Source organism: Pseudorasbora parva, chromosome 18 (assembly GCF_024679245.1).
Source record: "Pseudorasbora parva isolate DD20220531a chromosome 18, ASM2467924v1, whole genome shotgun sequence".
NCBI lineage: Eukaryota > Metazoa > Chordata > Actinopteri > Cypriniformes > Gobionidae > Pseudorasbora > Pseudorasbora parva.
The window spans coordinates 38,319,415-38,344,864 of NC_090189.1; the positions used below are offsets into that span (position 1 = coordinate 38,319,415).

At 39.1% G+C, this 25,450-nt stretch overlaps 1 protein-coding gene across 2 annotated transcripts in view; it reads left to right on the forward strand.

The window, feature by feature from the left end:
• LOC137046909 (gamma-aminobutyric acid receptor subunit beta-2) overlaps nucleotides 1-25,450 on the forward strand; it is a 141,036-nt gene that overhangs the window by 47,291 nt on the left and 68,295 nt on the right. For both annotated transcript variants that reach the window (XM_067424371.1, XM_067424372.1), the window contains one exon: nucleotides 17,458-17,540. In XM_067424371.1, coding sequence (XP_067280472.1) covers nucleotides 17,458-17,540 — 83 coding nt within the window. The remainder of the gene's footprint in view (nucleotides 1-17,457; nucleotides 17,541-25,450) is intronic.

The window sequence follows — 25,450 nt, forward strand, 5'->3', positions numbered from 1 at the left end:
TATGAGCCTGTAACTCGACCCGGCGTGGCCATATGAGCCTGTAACTCGACCCGGCGTGGCCATATGAGCCTGTGACTCGACCCGGCGTGGCCATATGAGCCTGTGACTCGACCCGGCGTAGCCATATGAGCCTGTAACTCGACCCAGCGTGGCCATATGAGCCTGTGACTCGACCTGGCGTAGCCATATGAGCCTGTAACTCGACCCAGCGTGGCCATATGAGCCTGTGACTCGACCTGGAGTGGCCATACAAGCCTGTGACTCGACCTGGCGTGGCCATATGAGCCTGTGACTCGACTCGGAGCGGCCATACGAGTCTGTCCCTTGACCCGGCGTGGCCATATGAGCCTGTTACTCGACTCGGAGCGGCCATGCGAGCCTGTCACTCGACCCCGCGTGGCCATACGAGCCTGTGTCTCGAACCGGCATGGCCATACAAGCCTATTACTCGGGCCAGCGTGGCCATACGAGCCTGTTACTCGGGCCAGCGTGGCCATACGAGCCTGTTACTCGGGCCAGCGTGGCCATACGAGCGTGTGACTCGACCCCGCGTGGCCATACGAGCCTGTGTCTCGAACCGGCATGGCAATACGAGGCTATTACTCGGGCCAGCGTGGCCATACGAGCCTGTTACTCGGGCCAGCGTGGCCATACGAGCCTGTTACTCGGGCCAGCGTGGCCATACGAGCCTGTTACTCGGGCCAGCGTGGCCATACGAGCCTGTTACTCGGGCCAGCGTGGCCATACGAGCCTGTGTCTCCACTCGGCGTGGCCATAGGAGCCTGTCACTCGACCCGGCGTGGCCATACGAGCCTGTTACTCGGGCCAGCGTGGCCATACGAGCCTGTGTCTCCACTCGGCGTGGCCATACGAGCCTGTTACTTAACCCGTCACAGCTATAAGAGCCTGTCACTGATCCGTCATGGTTAAACACACCTACAACTCGACTCATGACAATTTATTCAACTGCTTTGCATCCTGTGAGCGTTAAATGCGGATCTTCAGTCACCAGAGAATGTGCCTGTCATGTGACCAGTTAGTTACATTTTCTTCAATTGCTCTAAAACAACCAAAGATGACAAAAAAATGAATTCTGATTCCGAAAGGTAGTTTTTTGTAATAAAATCTACCTAAATTTTAGAGTAAATTTGACAAAAGATTTCAATGTAAATGTTACTGTTATTATATTGCGTTAAAGACAAGAGGCAGTTTTTATCTGATAGACAGCATCCGATTTCATCTGCTTGTATTCGTTTAAGACATAGCCGACAATGTTTACTATGATAGGCTACTCACTATTTTTGGCATACCTTTATTACCGTTTAAGCACAAGACGCGCTATTGATGAAGTGCCATATGCCGCACACAAGACACATCTCGTTCTCATGTTCAAGGCGGCAATGCAAAACAGCGAAACTAGTCAACATAACATACATGTCAAAAAAGTTCTCTTCAAGAATGAAAAAAGTGGCGTCGATGTGGTTTGTTGTAAGAACTGCACAAACGGAAAAAAGCTATATTAGCTATATATTTCCGTAAACTATAATAAATAAAATATTATTTATGCTCTAACAGCAACATTACACACTAACTAAAGTTTGAAAGATGGAATCGCGAAGAACGGGAGGTCATTTTAAACGAGGATCATACTATTTTGGCAATTTGGGGGTGCTCAATATTTTAAAGACGTGAGCTGAGCTGAGCGTCTGGTGTGCGACCCCTTTAAGGACGCTGAGCTTTTGCACCACATCTTTAAAATTCTAACACATTCAATGAGGCATTCGGCGCCTGTCCGCGGCGACTCAGGAAGGTGTTTAAATCCTGCCACGCCACAGAGCACCATTTTATATTAAATTGATATTATATTTCCCTCAAATCGTCAATGTACATACTGATTTCACCCTGTGCTACAAGATACTCTCATCGTGCAGCTCATCTGTCAAAAGTCGGTTCAAAATTGAGCTTGCGTGTATAACGTATGCGCGTCTGGTGGCAGTGTGAGATACCTGAGATGCGGCGCTGAGCTTCGCGTCCGGTGTGCGACCCCCTTTAGGCCCAATCGTCTTAAGAACATCCATGTAAACCTCGTGCAATTTTCCTCTCTAAGCAGGTATTCCTTTTAAATTTATTTATCCAAATGTTCTTTTATATATTTGTGTGATGTTCTGTATTTCGATCGCATGTTATGAGAAAGCGTTTTACGAATGTTTATCCACCACATTACGTTTTATTTAAACCTAAATAAGAAAGCCATTGTCAGTTCGTCTGTCAGTTGGCCTGCAGTTTTGGTCGCTTTTTTAAAAGTTGTTGCTGTGTGCAGTGTGTAAAAGAAAATAACAATAGTTTTACTCTCCTGCTGACTAGTCTCGTGGTCCTTCCAACCCATTCACACACAGATTATTTGACTATGAGTAGACCATAGAAAGATTCGACAATAATGATTTGAATGTGTAAATCCTAAGTCTGGGCCAGCCCTAGTGAAGTCATTATACACTAAAAACATTTTGAGACAAATTACTGTTTAATGGAAAACCATGTGAATGGCACGACAGGATTTTGCACTCGCACTCGTGCGCGACCCCAACTAATGTTAATATTCTCCTACTATTCAACGTAAATAGTATGAACAATGTGCAGTGCCGCTGCATGTCAACATAAATGCTTTTTTCTAGGTGAAATGGAAATAGCAAACTAAATTTTGGGGTGACACCCAGGGTGGTCAGTCAGGTGTCAGGTGTGTCCAGTGGACCCTGGACACCCCTCTGGCTCCGCCACTGCGATGGGCCTGCCTACATGCACGTAGGCTATAGCAGTGATGGAAAGCGTGACAGGCGCATATAGCCGTTACCAGCGGACAGCTGCATATAGACGTGCCAGATCGAGAGGCAGGCATGTATATCTGTGCCGGGTCCAGTCACAGGCTCATATGCGCTCTTCAGAAACAACTGCAGAATACGACAGAGCTCGTGTTTTAAAGCAAAGCACACACTGAAATTACCAATTCACTAAAAACGCATTGTGAGTCTCTATTCTCTCTGATGTGTCGGATGTAGCCTAATCAGCCTGGGCTTCTTTTTGGATTGTTTGAATGAATCAGATTACTGGATCACTGAACACTTTCCCAGAGTTTAACGGCTTAAAATCACAAACAGAGAATGTCAGATTTCCTCCAGGGTTACAGGTGTAGATGCTCAGTATGATTGTGATAAACTCCCGACTTATATGATCGACTGCGTGATGCAAATTACGTTAATGTCACAGCTTCCCGTACTTCTGTAATTTATTTGCGTTAATTGCGTTACACTATTTGAACGCGTTAACGACTTTAAATTAATCGCATACGTTAACACGTTAACTTTGACAGCCCTAATATATATAATATATGGATGCTAATGATTTTTTCCCCAATTTTCTTAAAGCAAAATATATTTTCTCCTTTCCTTCTTTTTTATATGATGGTGAAAAGTGAGATCCATCCATGCAGTAAATGATTAAACAGTGTAAAAACAGGATTAGAGATGCAGATGTCCAAAACATGCCTTGATTCAAGTCTTGAAGCTACAGGCACAGAACGCACACCTGAGCTTTACACTTCTGCACTTCTCACAGGCAGTATTGAGGAACACCCCTTTCATCTTGAAAGAGAAGTCAGAGACATCAGCAGGAAGAAAAAAGAGAAAGAAAAACTGGCAATTTGCTGCGTGACATTCAGGGTCATGAAGCTATCACCTTGGGCTTGTGAAAATGCAGCCTTATGGCCACCAGAAAGAGGTTTTAAGAAGAGTGTGGTGTATTTGTTTAGATTTTAGGTCTAGAATCTTTATAGGACATATTTCTATATCAGTGTTTCCTGTTTTCCTTGAGGTTCCATTTACTATTTGTTTTTAACAATTTTTTTTTTATATTCGATCTGAACAACTTCCTAGTGTGGTTTTAAATCAAATACATATCCAATATCTGGACATCTGACCTGCGCCTAAACACATATATCTGATTCCCCTTGGTAAATTCCAAGGCGAGGACGACATGTTTGCCCACAAATATAGCTTTTCAATGTTGCATTATGAAGCAGATGTGACTGTTCGCTCATGCACTAAAACTCACACTTTATGTTCACAGAAACATTCAGGAGCACAGAAACCAGTTTTTTACCTCTGCCCTGTGAATTTTCTGAATAAAACAGCATCACTAACAGTGTTGGGGATAACGCATGCATTACAAGTAATCCTTTATGTAATTAGATTACTTTTTTTTTTTCAATTAACTAGTAAAATAACACATTACTTTTAAATTTACAACAAAATATCTGTGTGTGTGTGTGTGTGTGTGTGTGTGTGTGTGTGTGTGTGTGTGTGTGTGTGTGTGTGTGTGTGTGTCCATGACTCACTCGCATTATTATCACGTTAATTTTGACAGCCCTACTTATTATACACACTATTTGCAAGCACTGCTGAACCTAACCCATGTAGTTAGCTTATATTACAAGTACTTTCTTAGGTAAGTACACGCATTGTAAAATAGAGTGCAATTGGATTGTTTTAAACAGGAGTTAATGTAAACCCAGATATCGGATTCCAGTCGTGTCTAAAGAGGATGTTAACAGACAGGACCAAAAAAAAAAACGCAAATATGGTCAAAAGATAAAGGGCCCTATTTTACAGATCTGAGTGCATGGTCCAAAGATCATGGCACAGGTGCACTCAGGGCGTGTCCAAATCCACTTTTGCTAGTTTAACAATGGAAAAAATGGTTGGCGCGTCAGGCACATGGTCTAAAAGGGTTGTCCCTAGTCTCTTAATGAGTCATGGGTGTATTAGCATGCAATAAACCAATCAGAGTCTCATCTCCCATTCACTTTAAAAGCCAGTTGCGCTCACACCAATGCATATTCACATTCTCCAGAGAGGAATCCTTTTATATATATATATATATATATATATGTGTGTGCTTCTGTACGTCCCTGTGTGTGTAATAATCAGAGTGTATGGACATTGTGTGCCACCTATAGGCACATATTACTAATACACCCTTTTAAATAACTTAAAATACTGCGCAATTGACTTTAGAGCAGGTTTGTGCTGTTCAATGGCGCAGTCGTTTTCAGTTCCTCAAAATAACAACACGCCAACAATGCTCCTGAACACACCGGGTTTTCAGACCAGGCACCCATGGGTGAACAGATGGGCCAGTGCATTTGACATTTAAACAACATGGAACTGGACATGAAAATGATAACTGCGTCGGGCTGAAATTGGCAAAAAACACTTGCGCTGCACCTGCTGTCACATTGCGCCAGGTGCATGATAGGGCTCCAGATCTGTGCATTAAGACTTGCAATGTAAACGCAGATTGATTTACTCATGTCAAGGTTTGGAGTCTCTTAATGAGCTGATGATTTGAATCAGGTGTGTTTGATTAGGAACAGTTGTGTGCTGTTGATGTAAAAGTGTACTTTAGCTGTGCCACCAGGAATAGGGTTGGGAAACACTGCTTTATACATGGAAAAAGTGTTTATCTGACCTATAACTGGTTGTAATTTTTACTGTCCCACGTTGTATTTGGTGTCCTTTCTTCTATGCACGTACATTATAAAAGTAAGCATTTGATGCAATGCACTTATTGTGTACATGTTCAGCATGCCAGATTTACATTTGCTGCTTTTGAGGTTGGGATATGTGTAGGGTCATGGGAATAATAACAATAATAATTAATTATTTTAACAATATATATATATATGTGTGCGTGTGTGCGTGTGCGTGTGTGTGTGTGTTTGCTGTAGTTTTAGATGGATATGTCTCACCACAAAGGCATCTATCAAAGTACTAGTATTTGGCACAAAATTTAATAATTAGTAATTATATCCAGTTTCTTTAGCTGTAAAAATGTTTATGTTTTAGATGTTGTCCATAATGTATGTTTCAGCATCTTGATACCATGATATTGGTATAAGTTTACCGACATTGTCTTGAGCGCTGTCCTTCCATAAGCATGTGAGAGCATTTGACTTTACTGACACTTTTTGGCTCTTTAAGTGTACGATCTCAAGCTATTATATGCACTCATGCTTGATTATATAAATATGCATGAGAGCATCTACTAATTAGATAGAGATATGCTCTTTATGTATAACTAATTATAGTATAATTAGCCTTACATTAGTTGAACTATCTTGCTGAAGTAAAGAAATGCATCATTAAAATATGATGAGTTACCAAGTGCCTCGTAAATTTGCATTAACAACAGACTGAGTATAATATTGTATGAGTATGACTTTCTGCTCAAGTACATCAGAGTTTGCAGTTTTTTTTCTTCTTTTTTTTCATTCTGTTACTCCAGGTCAAATTCATCATTTATGACTTTAGTACTTGACAGTCAGTTCGCCATTATATATAATCTGCACTGTTAATTAAAGATGTTTTGACATTGTTGCTGCCCTGCAGTAAAACAGATGGCATTGCTGTCTAACTGGGTTTTTATTTTTTTTTTAAAAGTTGTTTTTATCTGAATGATGCAGTGTGTCACGCCCTCACAGCCATCAGACACTGCCACGCCCACTCGTTCACCATCGCCAGAATTCTAAACACCTGGGCACCATCACCAGCAACACTACATAAGCACTCCTCACCTTCACATTCACCGTCTGGTCTTGCACCGATCCAACCTCGACTACCTGTCCTTCTTTGAAGCACTCACCTGCCATCCTCCTCATCTCCTTCATCGTCTTCCCCTTCATCATCGTCTTCCCCTTCATCATCGTCTTCACCATCAACTTCTGAGTATCACCTGTGTCCGTCCCTCTGTTAAATAAACTTTGCACTAACACTTATCCATCTGTGTCCTCATCTGTGTTTGACACAGTGACAATTAAAATATCATAAAGACTGCATGAATACAGTAGCAAAGTGTCCACTTTTCATCTTGTTATTATTGGTGTTTTCCGTCATAGAGTCTAAACACACTTTCTAAAACAGCTCTTTTATTATTGCTTATGTCACTTTTATTATTGCTTATGTCACTCCCCCTTTAAAGCTTAAAAACGGCCATTAAACAGCCTATTTTAGTTATTTTTAATCTGTAGTATATGCAAATGAACAGTGTTTACTCTTTGTCTGTGTTACCTGGACCGAGAAACTCAATTTATTTATCAGTTTTGCACCATCCTGCATAATTTCGACAGTATTTTTGTATCCCTGCCCATGCTTCAGACTATAGTGGCCAAATATAAAAAGCAAACATAAGTTCACAACACAATGAAATCAAGCCACAACACAACGGAAATTCTCCCGACCACTAGGCTCTCGGAGCGTGGTAAAGTTGCCACTTATCTATAGGGTCGGCATTCATACAAAGATATCAATACCACAATTAGTTTAAACAGTATGTAGAATAACCATTGTTTATCGACATTAAATATGATTTCAAAGTTATAGCTGCATATTTATGCAGCTAGAACGCTTTGACCGGCTACATGGCACATGACACCTTAGGGAACGTCTGCCAATTTCTTTGGAATAAATATAGTCTGTATTCATCAAAAGTACTTTTAACATTTAAAAACAAACATGTGTAAATTAATCAGTAATGCACAACACAACCTTGGAATTTGAACACAAAAATAAAAAATAATTCATACAAATACCGATACGTTTCAACCACTCGGTGGAATTGACAGACGTTCCCCTAGGCGCAATTTGCCGTGGTAGTGGGTAAAAGTGTTCTCGAGTATAAATATGCAGCTGTAATGCACATAAGTGATTTTTAACTGATATTTCTTGTCAATATACTATTGCAAATTGGTCGTAGGGTTTATATATTTGTAAGACTGGCGAATCTATAGAACAGGGGTGTCCAACCCTGGTTCTGGAGTGGCTTTTTTATTATATTATGGCTTGATTTTGTTGAGTTCTGGCTTGGTTTCATGGTGTTGTGGCTTGATTTCATTGAGTTGTTGCTTGATTTCATTGTGTGTTGGATTTGTCCTTGAGTTGTGTTTCGATTTCATTGTCTTGTGGCTTTTTCATTGAGTTGTGGCTTTATTCCGTTGTGTTGTGGGTTTTTCCTTGCATTGTGGCTTGATTTTGTTGTGTTTTGGCTTTTTCCTTGCATTGTGGCTTGATTTACTTGTGTTGTGGGTTTTTCCGTTGTGGCTTGATTCTGTTGTGTTGTGGGTCTTTCCTAGCATTGTCGCTTGATTTCGTTGTGTTTTGGCTTTTTCCTTGAGTTGTGGCTTGATTTCATTGTGTTGTGGGTCTTTCCTTGCATTGTGGCTTGATTTCGTTGTGTTTTGGCTTTTTCCTTGAGTTGTGGCTTGATTTCATTGTGTTGTGGGTTTTTCCTTGAGTTGTGGCTTGATTTCATTGTGTTGTGGGTTTTTCCTTGCATTGTGGCTTGATTTAGTTGTGTTGTGGGTTTTTCCGTTGTGGCTTGATTCTGTTGTGTTGTGGCTTTTTCCTTGAGTTGTGGCTTGATTTCGTTGTGTTGCGGGTCTTTCCTAGCATTGTCGCTTGATTTCGTTGTGTTTTGGCTTTTTCCTTGAGTTGTGGCTTGATTTCATTGTGTTGTGGGTCTTTCCTTGCATTGTGGCTTGATTTCGTTGTGTTTTGGCTTTTTCCTTGAGTTGTGGCTTGATTTCATTGTGTTGTGGGTTTTTCCTTGAGTTGTGGCTTGATTTCATTGTGTTGTGGGTTTTTCCTTGCATTGTGGCTTGATTTAGTTGTGTTGTGGGTTTTTCCGTTGTGGCTTGATTCTGTTGTTTTGTGGCTTTTTCGTTGAGTTTTGGCTTGATTTTGATGTGTTGTGCACTACTGGGCCACCATAACAGACAGTCAGATTGCCAGAAGGTTATTAACAAAACAGTTATTGTAAGAGTAGGTTTATCACCGAAAACTGTCCCATATATAATGTACCAAACAACTGCCGGAGTGGCCAAGACCGCAAGTGTGGGTATTTGGATATGCCCAAAATTTTTGTCATAAAATCAGTTCATAATTGTGTTGAATGCCGATATAGAATGACATAATGCATTCTTATATGACCTTTCAGACTGAGGTTGAATTGCAAAACATCTGACTTGTATCTGATTTAATACCACATAATAGAAGTGTCCCAAATCAAAACTTAAAAAGTTTGATTGCATATGGTTTGTGCTGTTCACACTGTTCTGAAAACAGACCTGAGTCACACAAGAGCAAACATAATTTGGATTTGGGCCACTTTTGCCTGTAGTCTGAACGTAGTGTTGTCACGATACCAAACTTTTGATTTTAATACGATACCAGACTAAAATACCTCGATACCGATACTAAATAGATACCACAGTAAAAAAAAAAAAAAAAAAAAAACAGGTAATATGAATAATATGACAACAGAACTTATAATTCATTGTTTTATTTTTTTAACTAAAATTCACTTGGCCAGCATGTTCCTGCCCTGGTTTTTGACCATTCCCTTCTTTTATTGCTATAATAACTGCATGCCAGTGTGAAGATCTTTACAGAGATCATCATTATCAATCATGTTATCATTCACTAAACTTTCACTTCTCAACAGGTTGGGATGACCAAATCTTATTTTATGATACGAGTTATTAAATATTTTTAAACGTAATCTTCTAATTATAATATAATTTTTTAATTGTATCTGTTTTTAAAAATGAGCAAAAAATGCAAATTACAAACAATATGACAAAAACAGTGCTTTATCTTTCAGCTTCATTAGGTCTATTTAACAGTAGCAAGTCAAGAAAGAAATTAAATAATCAAATATAAAACTGCTTAGTCTTCACTCTATAATTTATCTATACACTGATTCTTAATAAATATATTTTAGTTATTTAGCCAAGCATGTGGTGGTTTTTTTCATTGTTTTCTTAAAGCATCACTAGGTAACTTTTCAACCTTCATAATATATTTTTTAAGACTCTTGTGATGATAAATCGACTTACAATAGGTTGAATGACACGTCTGCCATAGCCTGATGGGGTCTGTATCGTTTTTAATCGTACTTTTAAACTTCGGGTTTCGGGTAGTAACCCGAGAAAAAGAAAAGAACTACAAAATTCGACTGCTTTACGGCATATACGTCACTTCCACCAACACACACACTTCCTTACATTCGGACGTGCGAGCCCAACTTTGTTCGTCGGATAATATAGTCATGTCCGAAGCAGCACAGACAAATAAGAAAGAAAAGGTTTTGTTGGAGGAAAGCAATAAGAGGAAATGAAAAAGTGATGGGATTAAAGACAGGACAAGGATCAACATGTGACCAGCGTTTGCTCGTTGGCGTGAGCTGAAGGAGGCGTGCCCGACCGATGCTGTCCTGCTTGTTACGGTGAGCTACCACTCAAACATTGAACTGAAGTATCATATAGATTCTGTAAAACGCTAACCAATAGACTACTATAATGACGCTGGCTTGTAAACATGAGCATCGTGATTATTTGGCGTTTGAAAAAAATAAAACCCATGAAATTATATTCATATGACATGCTGAAACATGCCACTGATTGTAACGTTACCTGGGATGAAGACATTTCACACGCGACGCCAGAAGGACTCCTCTTGCAGTTTTCAGGGGAACTGTTAGTGCTGCACCGACCCGCGGGGACGCTTTTATGAAGTTATTTGGCCCGCACCGCACCACTGTATATATTTTTACAACCCGCCGCGCACCCGCGACCATTAAATAGACATAAGGGGTCCGCGGGTTATGAGACGACCCGCGCATTACTAGTTCAGGGCTATCAGGGTTGTCATGTCAACAAATGCATGCGCGATGGCATCCCCTGTTGTAGGATGACAGAGCTTACGACAGTAGTTGAGGACATTATTTTTTCCAAACTGTAGGGGGACCCCGAGAGCAAAAGTAGCCAAGTGGGGCTTTAACATTAATCACAGAATAGGTCTGGCTTAACCTGCACTGATCTAATTACCTCAGCTGTATACATTCACTAAAGACATATCCGACTGTGTATACCTGAATACTCGCCAGACCGTGCATTTTAACATATGTTTGACCATTCAAACCCAAATAATAATCCGTGAAAGAACTGAATGGCGATCGATGTTTGTTGTCTGAAGGGCGCATGCGTGCACTTCAGGTCAGAGTCTGGCATCGCGAGCACGTCCCGCGCCGCGCTTTTTCTTCTCATGCGCGCATATTTCTGTTGCTTTCTCTGTCATGCGCTGCGCGTATATATTTAACTCTTCTACTACTTCCAATGTTTAGTGAACAGTGGAAGCAGAGCTCTGCACACAAATCCTGACACCTGCTGTCACACATCCACGCACATTAAGAAATACAACTCATATTAGCGCTGGTACTAATAAAAGTCCATATCCTACCATTTGTAATTGCAAGGTATCGCAAAACTTTTCTAGTACCGGTATATCGTTCAACACTATCTGAACGTTGACTAAAATAAATATATGATAAATGCAGAATGAAGTTTCACATTTTTATTTTACAGAGCAAAATTAATTAAACATTTTAACATTATGAAATAAAATAAACTTTAAATAAAGATGTATAATCGATATAAATTGGCTAAAACAGTAATGCATCAGTAAATTATTTTTAAAGAAGCATGTGCATGCAAACAGACGGAGAGAAATTAGCCCAATAATTAGCCAAAAAAATAACATTACATTGTCCATAAATACATTTAATAGCCTAAAAAACACAGAACACCCCCCACCCTGAGCCATCAAGGCATGAACTCCACTAGATCCTTGAAGGTGTGCTGAGGTATCTGGTACTAAGATTTTAGCAGAAGATCCTTTAAGTCATGTAAGTTGCGAGGTGGTACTTCCATGAATCGGACTTGTTTGTTCAGCACATCCCACAGATGCTTGATTGGATTGAGATCTGGGGAATTTGGAGGGCAAGTCAACAACTCAAACTCGTTGTTGTGCTCCTCAAACCATTCCTGAACCATTTTTGCATTGTGCCAGGGCACACTAACCTGCTTCCTTGGAACACTTTTGATAGATACTGACCACTGCAGACCAGGAACACCACACAAGAGCAACAGTTTTGGAGATGCTCTGACCCAGTCATCTAGCCATCACAATTCGGCCCTTGACAAACTCACTCGAATCCTTATGCTTGCCCATTTTTCCTGCTTTTAATCAACTTTGAGGACAACATTTTCACTTGCTGCCTAATATATCCCACTCACTAACAGGTGCCGTGATGAAGAGATAATCAGTGTTATTCACTTCTCCTCATAATGTTATGCCTGATCGGTGAATATAAAGATTATATGTGACAGTTTCCCTTCCTCTGAAGATCCGCCTCTAATGCTCGTGTGTCCTAACGGTCTGAGGAGTGAATTTCTGCTCTCCATTTATTAGAGGTTCAGGCTCTCTCTAAAATATCTTAGGTTGCATATGTAATCCGGTTCCCTGAGAAAGGGAACACTATGCAATGTCTTGAAGTTAACACTATCGGGGTATGCCCTCGCAGTGACTGGAGTGAGCATGTGTAACCTGACCTCTCTAACTCACCGTCATCTTGTTATCTCCCTCTATACAGATACTTCAAATGTGCCAACTATCTTCTCTTTGTCTTTGATCGTTTGTACTTATACATCTGTTCGGTGTTGTACACTTGAGACATCCATATATAAGCGGTATCACTTGAGCAGGGATGCAATATAACTCGGCACGACTTTGATTCGTGTGTGTAGGTACGTTCTTCCACCACAGATTCAAATCTGCCATTGTTGTGTGACTTCTGCTCGTCACGGAGAATTGAGAAAGTAAAACACTATTTACATGTTTTCAAACAGCTGTCAAACTTTCTATTCACTATGGTGTTAAAGAGACATGTTTGGAAGAGTGTTGTAATAAATAACAAGTTTAAGAGATTCAAGTCTCAATAAACTTCAACATTTAAATGTGTGGCAAATGTCTTAATGGAACACAATTCACTTGACATTGAGTCATTTCAAGAAACGAAAAGAAAAGGGAGCAGCTGATGGCATCTTTTATGTCAGGTTGTTTTTACCTCACTCTTTCCTTGAACCACTCTCACTAACACCATTTTCTACCTTAACAACAGCTGCCAGCCCTGGTAGCAAATTTAGCAGTCTGAACAAGCTCTCCCTGGGGAATTCATATCATTCTTTTCCCTCTTTGTTCTCACCGAGGCTTGCCAGTCAGCGAACACACCCAGGGCCCTTATTCTGCTTGAGTGGTTTTAGCAGGTTATAACTTTGAAAGGTGAAAGAGTACAGCCCTTGACATGGCCAGCTGCCTCTCATTGCTGTTTCCTGTACAAAATGAATGTAATGTTAATTATCTCACTAGCCACCATATCCTATATTATTGCTGTCAATGCATTGAAAGAATATGAATTACAGATTTTGCTATTTAAACAATGCGATGCTGGAAACTTCAAAGTCATCACTGCATACATTACAATATATATATATATATATATATATATATATATATATATATATATATATATATATATATATATATATATATATATATATATATATATATATAGATTAATCTGTATTAAAGCTACAAAAGTTCAGTCAAGATTGAGAAAATCATTCCGGTTGCCGCTTCTCCCTCAATCTCTCCTCTCCCTCATGTGAACTGAACTGACAGGGGAGCTTAAGCTCATTAAATATGCAAATCGTATTATAGGGCTCTGTGAAATACTTGATTGTGATTGGTCAATCGCGCATTCCAGCAGTATGTTATTTCCAGATAACAACCGCTCATCCAGGTACTACGAGTTATCTTGACCGGTACTACTTCTATGCTTAACGCTGGCGCCATCTTGTGGCTGTTAAATACTTAAACAGTCATGGCTACAATGGAAGACTTCAAGGTGGGTTTCCTTTATAAAGTTTTAAATATGGATATATTTCTTACATAAACGTATCGATTCGAATCAGAAGGCCTCTATTAACCCATCGGAGCCGCGTGGAGCACGTTATTTGATGGACAGCTGCATTGGACTTCTTATGCAATGACTTATGGACTTCAAAAACAGCTACAACTACTGCTGGGATTAACGTTAGCCTGGACTTTTTAAATATAACTCTGATTGTATTTGTCTGAAAGAAGAATGTCATATACACCTATAATGCCTTGAGGGTGAGTAAATCATAGGTTTAGTTTCATTTTTGGGTGAACTAACCCTTTCAGCATTCATTTTCAACATTTAGCAGCAATAGATAAAGGCTTAAAGCATTTTTGTAACTGTTTTTCTTAGCGGAAGCTTTGCGTAAGAGCTAATAAAATATGTAATCTCGAGACAATATTTTGTGTCTAATTTATTTGAGGCTAGTAGCCGTGTAATAAGTGGGATAATGTACACCCAGCCGGTTGTTATGTAGAATAAACCCCTTCAGAGATGCAATGTCCGCATCCGCTTCGCGTCAGGGTCCTGATCACTCTGTCGGGGTTTATTCTGCGATAACAACCGGCTGGGTGTACATTATCCCTTACTTATCCAATCCTAGTTATGGGTGTTTACTTCCAATTCTCCATTGTGACATGCCTATCAAAACCCAATGTTTTGGAGAGAGCCTCAAAACCAGTGTAGAAAATAGCCTATTACTTATTAGTTATGAATTTTTTATTTTTATTTTTATTTTATTTTTTTTATGTAAAAACCACACGAACGTCATTAGTTGACCTCAGACAACAGTATAAAATAAAAACAAAAAAGCCAGTTCATGACACCTTTAAGTGAACTAATCCTTTAAATAAAAATGCAGTGAATATGCAGTATAATGCATATATTTAGCTTAATGCTCCTCTCCAAGAAAATTTTTCTAGCTGACTAATACATGTTTGGACATTGAATGTCTTTTCTGAGGTAAATGTGAGATTGCTTACAAGCATGCGACGATACAGATTTCAGTAACTTGTACTTTATCTTTCAACATATCTTCTGATGTTGATTCATGTTTATTCCATGTTGCAACTAGTAAAGCGAAAGAGATGATCGGTTCACGTGCGCTCCGCTTGAACTGAGGCGCTACGGCGATCTGTCACTTCACAGAGCGCCAAAAAGACTGCGAAAGTTCAAGAGGCATCTACTGTATGTCTCCCTCCAATCTATGGGAAAGCAGACACATTTGTGATTCTTGTAAGGATTCTTGTGCTTGCAATTCCACCCTGCCACACACACACACACTCCCTCTGAAAAAATAAAATAAAATCTCAGATCTACACGATTCACATAAGTGTCAGATTTTTAATCAAAACGGCGCATTTCACTGGAAAGCGACTAGTTTGCAGGTATGATTACGATGTAATATCCTGTAGCGGATACATCAAAGCAGATATTAATACCTCTCTTGCTTGCCCTCTTTTCTTTGGTATTCCCACTTAGCTATGACATGGAGGCAAGGTGCTTCTGGTATGACTGGAAACTAGGACACAGATTTTCGCTCATCTATCAATCCCTGCAAGAGGATTTCTCTTGCACCTTCCACTGCAGTAAATGTTTAGTACGGAAAAGGCCTTTACTTAGCTCAAACCCTCTTTACTGCTCATTTCAGATACTTTCTGCTTTGAAAAGGAAAACATGGGCTATTTAGACTTGACATTAGTCATGAAATAAAAAGCTTTTGTTTTGACATGGTTGTATTCATGTTTGTATTAATTCTCAACACAGCTATAAAGAAAGCATATTTAATACTTTAAAATTCCACTAAAAATATGTCTTGCAGATCAATATCAACGTCACATATTCCTGTGTAAACATGATATTTTCTGAGGGGTGTTTTACTCGGCAGTATGTGACATTGTTTTGATTTTATCCATCAGTAATTGGATTGGATCTGCAAAGATTTTAGTTTTCTGCATGAGCACATCATTCGGGTATATGCTCATGATTTACTCTGAACCTTGAGTTTGTTTATTTATCCTACTTTGAGGTTTGTAAAACCCTTGGTTGGTCTCATGCACCTAATTTAAATTTGAATGACATTAATTTGAAAGACATAACTGAATTTACATATATTTGGCCAAAACAATCTTAACAGCTACAAAAAACATGAGTTTTGCAGTTATAATCAAGGTAACCTTGTACAGAATGCTTCAGGCATGCAAGTTTTATACAGAAATGCCTTGCACCCTTCAGAACACTTCATCCTACAGATGGAGTTGGCCACACTGATGCTCCCTTTGAAATATAATTTGTCCTTTATGACAGGTGGTTTGGAGGGTTCAGGAAACTTTTTTTTTAAGCATCATTATATAATTCCTTTTTTTAAGGTAACCTATTATGCCACTTTTTATGTAATATAGGTCTCAGGTGTCTCCTGAAATACCCCCCTGATCATGTATTATACCGTGTTGTAAATGCTATTTTTTTACTGGAAGGAAAACATGCTGTTTTTGTGCATGTATCTTTACATGCAAATGAGCTGCTGTTCCCTGTCCCCCTATTTAGAAGAGGGCAGAACCTTTTCAGCTCGTGCCTCAGCTACTCTGCCAAAAACAAATCAAAAATCTGTTTGGTTTTGTTTATCATCTCTATCGTGGTCATGCTCACGTGACATTGCAGTTCTTCATCATCATGAAAGTTTATGATCTGCAAGTGTTTTGAAACCATATCAGTTTAAACTTCTGATATACTGTATGGTTTTCTGAGCGCGCACACACACACACAGAAAGCTGTGTGTCAGACGGAGTGTCCCGTGAGTATTAAACTAAGTTCTCTTTCACATCTTATTGCGCTTAAACTATCAAATACACACACTTATGTCAAAAACACACAAAGTTCACAATTGGTTATGTCTGGGAATGTAAACAGCAGAGAAAGAAGCCACATGTGTGTATTAGATATGTGTATTAAAGTGAAAGCAGCGTAATATACAGTATCTACTGCTATATCTGCTGTTAATATGAACCAAATAATACTGAAAATCACTCACTGCTCTCGACTGAATCACATTAGTAGCTTTAAGATAAGAAAATAAGTACACATTTCTTACTTGAATGCTGCTGTTAATGGTCTGGAGGAGATAAACATGGCAGACTGTGTACAGCCCACTGAGGGGCGGAGCTATGCTAATAGGCTGGAGTCCATCAGTAATCGTGGGCGGGCCTAGGCCTTTGTGATGTCAAAAAAGCTAGAATCTGCAAATGGCTTGTTTTTAGACATTTCTCATGATTTATGGGGGTAAAAAGAATAGGAGTGGTGGATTTGTACCATTATAGGATTGTTGTGCTGCTGACACACTTTCAAACACCGTGCAAAAGTGAATTTTGAATAATAGGTCCCCCTTTAAACACAATTTACTTTGGATATACATTACAGGAATAAAATATGAAATGGGTGAATATGCAACAACAAAAAATGTGAAAGAATATGCTGGATTTAACTCACCCAAGCACTGGCATGATTCTATGAAGAAAGTGATTCTAGAGAAAATAGTTGCTTGTGACTAATAGTGTCAACTTTCTGTGTTCACAGGATTACTACCACAGCCGCCTGCATGATGGACTTGCGCAGATACCCACTAGATGAGCAGAACTGCACACTGGAAATCGAGAGCTGTGAGTGTCCTTTGCGACTTTCCCTACACTCATTTTTCATATTCATGTGACAAAAATAATAAATGTGTGTGCGTAGTGAAAAAAATAAGTACATCCCATGGAAATTGTAGGCTTTTTTGGCAAGCAAACGTTTGATCGTCTAAAACGGGGTCTACTCATAAAGTTGGTACTTGAACAAAACCACTAGGAAAATTTTCTTTTTTCAGTAGATGTTAAATATCAGTAGATATTTTGATATATGTCATGTACATTTCTTCTTCTGTGGGAAGATTAAGTACATCCTTGGTCTAGCTAGTATTGTCAGAAATAACTTCTTATAGATGTTTTGCATAATTGTCCAACAGTCTCTGATATCCATTTGCTGTCATTTTGACCACTCTTCCATGCAGTTTTCCTTTCAGTTGCAAGGTGTTTGAGGGTTTTCTTTGGTTCTGCCCATTTCAAATCCCTCACATCATTACAGTGGGATTCCCTGAACATTGAACATTTCAGAGAGTTTTCAAATCTGGGCTTTGACTAGGCCCTTCCATAACTCTCCATTTCTTCTTTTTGAGCCATTCTTTGGTGGATTTGCTAGCGTTTAGGATTGTTATCCTGTTTTATTACACGGCTCTGTGAAAAACTTGATTCTGATTGGTCAATCGCGCATTCCAGTGGTATGTTATTTCCAGATAACACCCGCTCATACGGGTACTACGAGTTATCTTGACCGGTACTACTTCTGTGCTTAACGCTGGCGCCATCTTGTGGCTTAAACAGCCGTGGGTTACAATTGAAGACTTCAAGGTGGGTTTCCTTTATAACGTTTTTAATATGGATATTTTTCTGACACAAACGCATCGATTGGAATCAGAAGGCCTCTATTAACCCATCGGAGTCGTGTGGAGCACGTTATTTGACGGACAGCTGCATTTAATGGACTTCAAACACAACTACAACTACTGCTGGGATTAACGTTAGCCTGGACTTTTTAAATATAACTCCGATTGTATTTGTCTGAAAGAAGAATGTAATATACACCTATAATGACTTGAGGATGAGTAAATCATAGGCTTGGTTTGATTTTTGGGTGAACTAACCCTTTCAGCATTCATTTTCAACATTTAGCAGCAATAGATAAAGGCTTAAAGGAGTTTGGAACTGTTTTAATTAGCGGAAGCTTTGCGTAAGAGCTAATAAAATATTTAATCTCAAGACAATATATTGTGTCTAATAATTATTTATTTGAGACTAGTAGCCATGTAATAAGCGGGATAATGTACACCCAGCCGGTTGTTATCGCAGAATAAACCCCTTCAGAGTGACGCTCCGCTTCGCTTCGGGGTCCTGATCACTCTGTCGGGGTTTATTCTGCGATAACAACCGGCTGGGTGGACATTATCCCTTATGAAATGTCCACTTTTGATTCAGTTTTAACTTTTGGACAGATGGGTTCATGTTATCTTCAAGCACTTCTGATACAAAGCTGAATTCATAGTTGCATCAATGAATGCATGCTGTCCAGTCCCTGAGGCAGCAACGCAACCCCAAACTATAACATTTCCACCACCTACTTCAGAGTTAGCATGAGGTTCTTCTCCTGAAAAGCTGTCTTTGGTCAAACATGTCTGTTGTTACTGTGGACATACATAGCACATCACTCCAATAGGTCTTATATTTGCATATATGCTCATTGGAAAACTGTAGTCTGGATTTAATGTTCTTTTTAGACAGCAAAGGCTTTTTCCTGGCACATCTCCCATTCAGGTACAATTTGTGCAGTCTCTTTCTGATTGTAGATAGAAGCACTTTGACATTAACAATTGCAAAACTTATTAGCAGATCATGTGATTCAATTGTGGGGCTCTTGGAGACTTTTTTGTGCATCAGACTGTCTGCTCTTGGGCTGAATTTGTCAGGGAGGCCAGTCCTGGACAAATCGGCAGACGTTTGAAAACTACACTGCTTGTAGATGATTTTACTTACAATGGACGGATATATTTCAAATAATTTGGATATCCTTTTTTTTTCTTTTTCTTTTTCTGAAGGCCTAGCAGAACTCTTTACATCATGGCATGATGACACCACACACCTCAATAGCAAAGGGAGCTGTCCTACATTTGATCTTAAATGAAATGTGTGATTTAGAGAAGGAAAGTGTATGCTTGCGTACGACTCTCTTCCAGAAGTGTAAATCGCGAATGATCTTGAAATTGTGCGCAGCTAAGTGAATTACGATCTCTGCTTAGTATATGTCATTAACATATAAAAGTCAAACGTCCAAATCCTTTACAGCAATACTTTCTTAGGTTTCCAAATACCTGCAGTTCTCCGACTCTCTGGCAGAAGTAAAAATGTGTATGTCTTCTAAGATCCTGACTTGGCGCTAAGAACTTTTCCAGTATGAACGCTGGTGTGCAGTTTTTTTTTTTTTTTTTTTTTTTGTATGCATGCTCTTAAGATCAAATCTAAGCGTACGCACATAGTTTAATGAGGCCCTAGATATGAGAGGTTTAATAGGACAGGTTCCACCTGCACTCCCTAAGCAGGATCATATTTAACATTGCAGTATTCAGACACTTAACTCAGTACTTAGTTGATACACTTTTTAACAGCGATTAAAGTATTTTTGGTATAATGTGACATGCTTTGCACACCTGTATTTGGAGGGTTTCTGCCATTATTCCCTTCAGATCCTCTTAAGCTCTGTCAGGTTGGATGGGGACTGGCGGTGGACAGCAATTTTTAGGTTTCTCCGGGAAATGTTTAATTAAATTTCTGTCCTGGCTCTGGCTGGGTCACTCAAGAACATTTACCGAGTCCTCCCTAATCCACTCTTACCTTCGGCCCAGTCTGCTCTGGACCAGATTTCCGTTAAAGGGATAGTTCCCCCATAAATGGAAAATGTAAATCTGTCATCATTTACTCACACTCCATCGACTCTTTAGTTCCCCATATTCTTCAAAATATATATTTTCTGTGTTCAGCAGAAGAAATACATTCATACAGGTTTGAAACCACTTGAGTGTGAGTAAATGATGAGAGAATTTTACATTTTTGGGTGAATTATCCCTTTAAAGATATCTCTGTATATTGTAGCTTTTTTAGCTTTTCTTCAACCATGAAAAGTCCCTCAAGCCCTGCTTCTGAAAAACATGATTTTTGTCTGGTCACTGTGTTTGTAGTCTTCCCTGATCTATGCCTCGACACATTCCTGTCTCTGAGCTCTGCAGGCAGTTCTTTTACCCTCATGTCTTAGTTGTTGCTCTGACATGCGTTTCCACAGTTATTACAAACATGTTATCACAAATATGAAGTATGTATTGATTATGAAAAAACAAAAACAAAAAAAAACAAATAATTAAAACTTTTTTTAGTTTATTCTTAGCTAAAAACACTTAGTTCTTTAAAAACATATATGTGCTCATTAATGTATATTTACTTCTTTTAAGTAATAAAGTATTCTCGTAAGTTTATAATATGCCATTGAAAATACATACGGGTGAGGGGTTCGAATGCCGGTTGCCATGTTGCCTCTCCATCTTGAAAGTACATTAGCCAAAGAGGGACATACCCATAAATTCAAGCTTCGCCTTTCGCATTTTAACACTCGATGGCACCGTGTCGAATGTGAAGAGGGGGATTGCCATGTTAATCTTGGACTAAATCGGCCACTGTAGGAGTTGAAACAAAATCAGAATTGAGAGGAACAGAAACGATTATTCGCTGGATGGTCATATACCTTTACACCGCTAGATGGGGGAAATATCACATAGTGTAGGTTTAAATATAGCTGCAAGCAGCGATGATGGGTCCAAGCCAATTTTAAGTGGAATATGCTGCTTTAATTGCAAAAAAAAAAAAATTGTACAAAATGTGTTTGTTTCTAATATTTGTATGTGGCCTAATGGCTGTAGTTTTCAACCTGTGTGCATATTTTCAATACTTTTTGAGCATGTTAAGGGCCCCCAAACCTTTAAAACCTTGACAAAAAAAAAAAGAATAAGAAAAATAATCCTAAAGAAAACAATAGGGCTTTTTGCTTTTTGTGCTTTTACCATATTTGGAGTCATAGTTAGGACCGAGCGTGCCACATGAGTCCTGAAACGCTAAGCCAAAGCGTTTTGATCGCCCCCCAGGTGGCTGGATGCAGTACAGGTCATAAACCCTGCCCTTGTAATGTAATGGGACAAAAAACACATTAAATTACACTTCAAATTGATTTTTTTGATGGAAACTAAAGATGGTTTCTATCATTGTAGGCAGTATTTATCATGCTGATTCAGTTCAAGTGTTCGTTCTTGAATTTAAGTCATTTAATGCTATAAAAACGGGGGGGGGGGGGTGACGTTGACAGCTGAGACTCTGACAGCTTTCCTGTGTGTCATCACTGAGGCATCAACATCAAAATTTTTGGGAACTTTGGGAGGAGATTGGAGCTTTGACTTCAATTTCTACATTTCCATAACTGTTTATTTCACAAAAAGTTCAGGGGCGTGTGATTGATTAGGCGGGAGAGTGGCCGGGTCCTTGATTTCACGGCTTCATTTCGTGAAGGTTAATCGTCGTCCATCTTTTTTTACAGTCAATGGTTAGGACATTCAGAAAAGTGTGTGGGATAAAAGAAGTGCATACAATGTGTTCACTATATTCCCAATTTCTAAAGTGTGGAAAAGTCTGTGGAAAAGAGTTTTTTTTTTAAATTTTTTTATCAATAATCATCCTCTTTCCCATAGCCATGGAATCTTGCACACATTAAAAACTGCCATAACGTGTTGAGTCAGGTTTGAGATCAATAATATCAAATGTCATTGGCTTTTGCATGTCTTGTGACCGACTGTGGCACTCAGATTTTGATGTTTTAAAGCATTGACATCTGCACAGAGTTGGTAGTGTCACGAGTGACATTTAAGGTCACAGCAGCAATGTTTCCCTTATGAGACGCCTCTAGATGAGTTCTCATCAGTACTGTTCAAGAATATCATTCCCTGGTTGTCAACTGACATCCAACAGACAAAGTAAGATCATAAAGATAAACATAAGTATTAGATATTCCATACAAATATATGAATTACATAGCATTACAATCTTGATCCTCTTGATTGGCAATCATTGAATTCTACGGTTCTTTGTTTCCAGCAGAAACACATTTTTGGTTTGAGCACAGCGTGTGTGTTGAAAGCCTGCCGTACTCCACCGTTACCTTAATTAGGATGACCTTCATCTCCATAAAGCCAAGAGAGCCAGTCAGCATTCATGCTACACAGAGCCATGAGCAGAAAAGGCCTAATCAAATCTAATTGTGACTCTATAAATGCGGCGTACGCTGGGAAATCAGTGGAGATCCAGCAGTAATTCTCCGGCGTCTACTGTTACGCACGGCCCATTGGCTGCTGTCATTAAAGAAGAAAGATAGAAAGCTGAGAGCTAGAGGAGATCAGGAGAGGGCGGATACACACGCTGGCTAATTGTGCTCTTGTGAACTCCCGCACATTGACTGCATTGTAGAGAAGAGATGAGAGTTAGTGCTAACAAATATTGAACAACGCATGAAGCCTTCCTTGTTTATTTTCTTTCTTTCTTTCTTTCTTTCTTTCTTTCTTTCTTTCTTTCTTTCTTTCTTTCTTTCTTTCTTTCTTTCTTTCTTTCTTTCTTTCTTTCGTGAAATGGCATTCTGTATTGACATCCTGTCAGTGAGCATAATGTGTCTAAAACCTCAAATCCTGGGAGAATCCTATGAACTTTTGTCTAATTGGTTATACCTTTTTCTTTCGCAAGCTCCGTCCAAGTTTTTCACAAGTTTGACTTTCTTTCAAGTAAACTCCACAGAGGTTTCTGGGAACACAGTGTGTGCTGAGAGCGTCAGCTGTACTCTAACATTACCTGTAGCAGTGCCAAGGTCATGGGTTCATTTCCCAGGAAGCACATTTTGATGGATGTATACTGGATGCACGGCGAGTCATTTAGCAAAAAATGGTTGGTGGGGTCAGGTGGCCCGGTCATCCTCTAATGGGACTCCCAGCAGACGATTCGTGCGCCGTCAGATGCATAGCTACCTGAATGTGTCAGTTCAAATCTTACTAGTTGGTGCTTTGCAACTTTCAGAGTGTGCAAGATTTTACCAGTCAGTCAGAACACACTGGATTATTCTTTTTCCAGGTTAGTGGAAACTAACTCCACTAGTTTAATTAATTTCCATGTGAAACACTTTGAATTGCCATTGTGTATGAAATTTGCTATACAAATAAAACTGCCTTGCCTTAGTGTCATGGCATACAGTCAAACCAATAATTATTCAGACACAAGATCTAATGTTTTACTAGTGTGTGCAGGACACTATATTTAATTTCAGTAAGTGTATTATTATACCCAATAATTCTTCATACAGTGACTACCAGTGAAATTGACAAACATTTCAGACCAAAATGATTCAGACACTTTGACCTGATGTTTTGCTGAAGGTTTTTTTTTTTAATTGCTAACTTTGACACCACAGACACCAAATGAATCATTTTGGTCATTGGTTGAGCTAAATTATTATCTAATTGTGTACTTAAATTTAACAGCTGATTGGTTTACTGTAATCCATTACATCCTGGTTTTATAAAAGTTATCAACCATTATCAAGATGAATTTGTTCTGACAGTTTAAGTCTTGAGTCTTGAGTCATATTTTATTACTAAACCATACATTTTCTAAACCATAGCGAATAAACCGTGATAATGTGAAAATTGCTAAAGGTTTCTGAATACATTTAGGTTTGGCTGTATGTGACATGCTCCGTGATTGTTTTCACCAATGAATACAATTTTATACAATTCAAATTTTCTTTACTGATTAAAAAAAATCTGTCTGGTTTATAACAATACTGTATATGATTCTACTCCCAAGTCCCAACAATTCTCACGTTGTACTGTTTAAACAATCTTTTTTTTTTTCTTTTTTTTTCTTTCTTTTTTCTTACAAGCTTGATTTTGCATGACTTTGCTGTGGTAAATGTTCCTTATTCTCAAAGCTACATTTATTGTTTGAATTTCAGAATAAACTTATTTTACTTATAACCCATTTTCTCCACAGAATGCTCAGTGTAACATTTGAATTAACATTCAGGGTCTGTTAACACAATATCCTTTTCTAAAAACATACAACTTTGAATGCGTTTTGGCTGTTTATTTACATGATAACGGCTTTTTTTTTTTAAAACAGTCACCGTGTAAATCTGTGAAAACGATGACATTATGCATATGCGCATTACATGTTCAAGTTTATAGTGTCCTGGCAGCAGAATACAGTGTTTTTAGTAGTTTTCGCGGATCTGTGTGCCATTGTTGCGTAAACGTACCCAAATATTGTGTCACAGGTGTGTTATCAGTTGGTAGGAGGTACATTAGCCCCTGGTTTCACAGACAAGGCTTAAGCTAGTCCCAGACTAAAATGCATGTTTGAGCTGTTTTAAATGAAAGTAACGTGCACTGATATATCTTAAAATATGCGTCATTGTTTTGTCTTAAGATGCACACCAGTAAGGTATTTTTATTTATATATTTTTTCTTCTAATGCCTGGCTCACAGGAGTTTTAGGCCGATTTATGCCCGATTTTCCCCTCCCGAGACTCTAAGAATATTTTTTTTTCCAGGACTCGATCGGTTCCGATGTTCGGCGCAGATGATCTGGTAATGAGGCGTTCACAGATCAAATCTTGCACCTCCCGATCGGCTCTCACGCATATTGGGCTCGCCCCGATCATATCAAACATGTTTGATATTTATCGGGATGAGCAAGATTGTAATAAAGTCAGTCAGGACTGTCACAATAGCCAATAGGAAACAAGTCTACGACGAGACGGACATTTCGAAATGGCGACCGCGAGTTGAGTTGCCGTAGTTTGCTGTAAAGTTAGCTCTGAGTTTAGAGAGAGAGAGAGAGAGAGA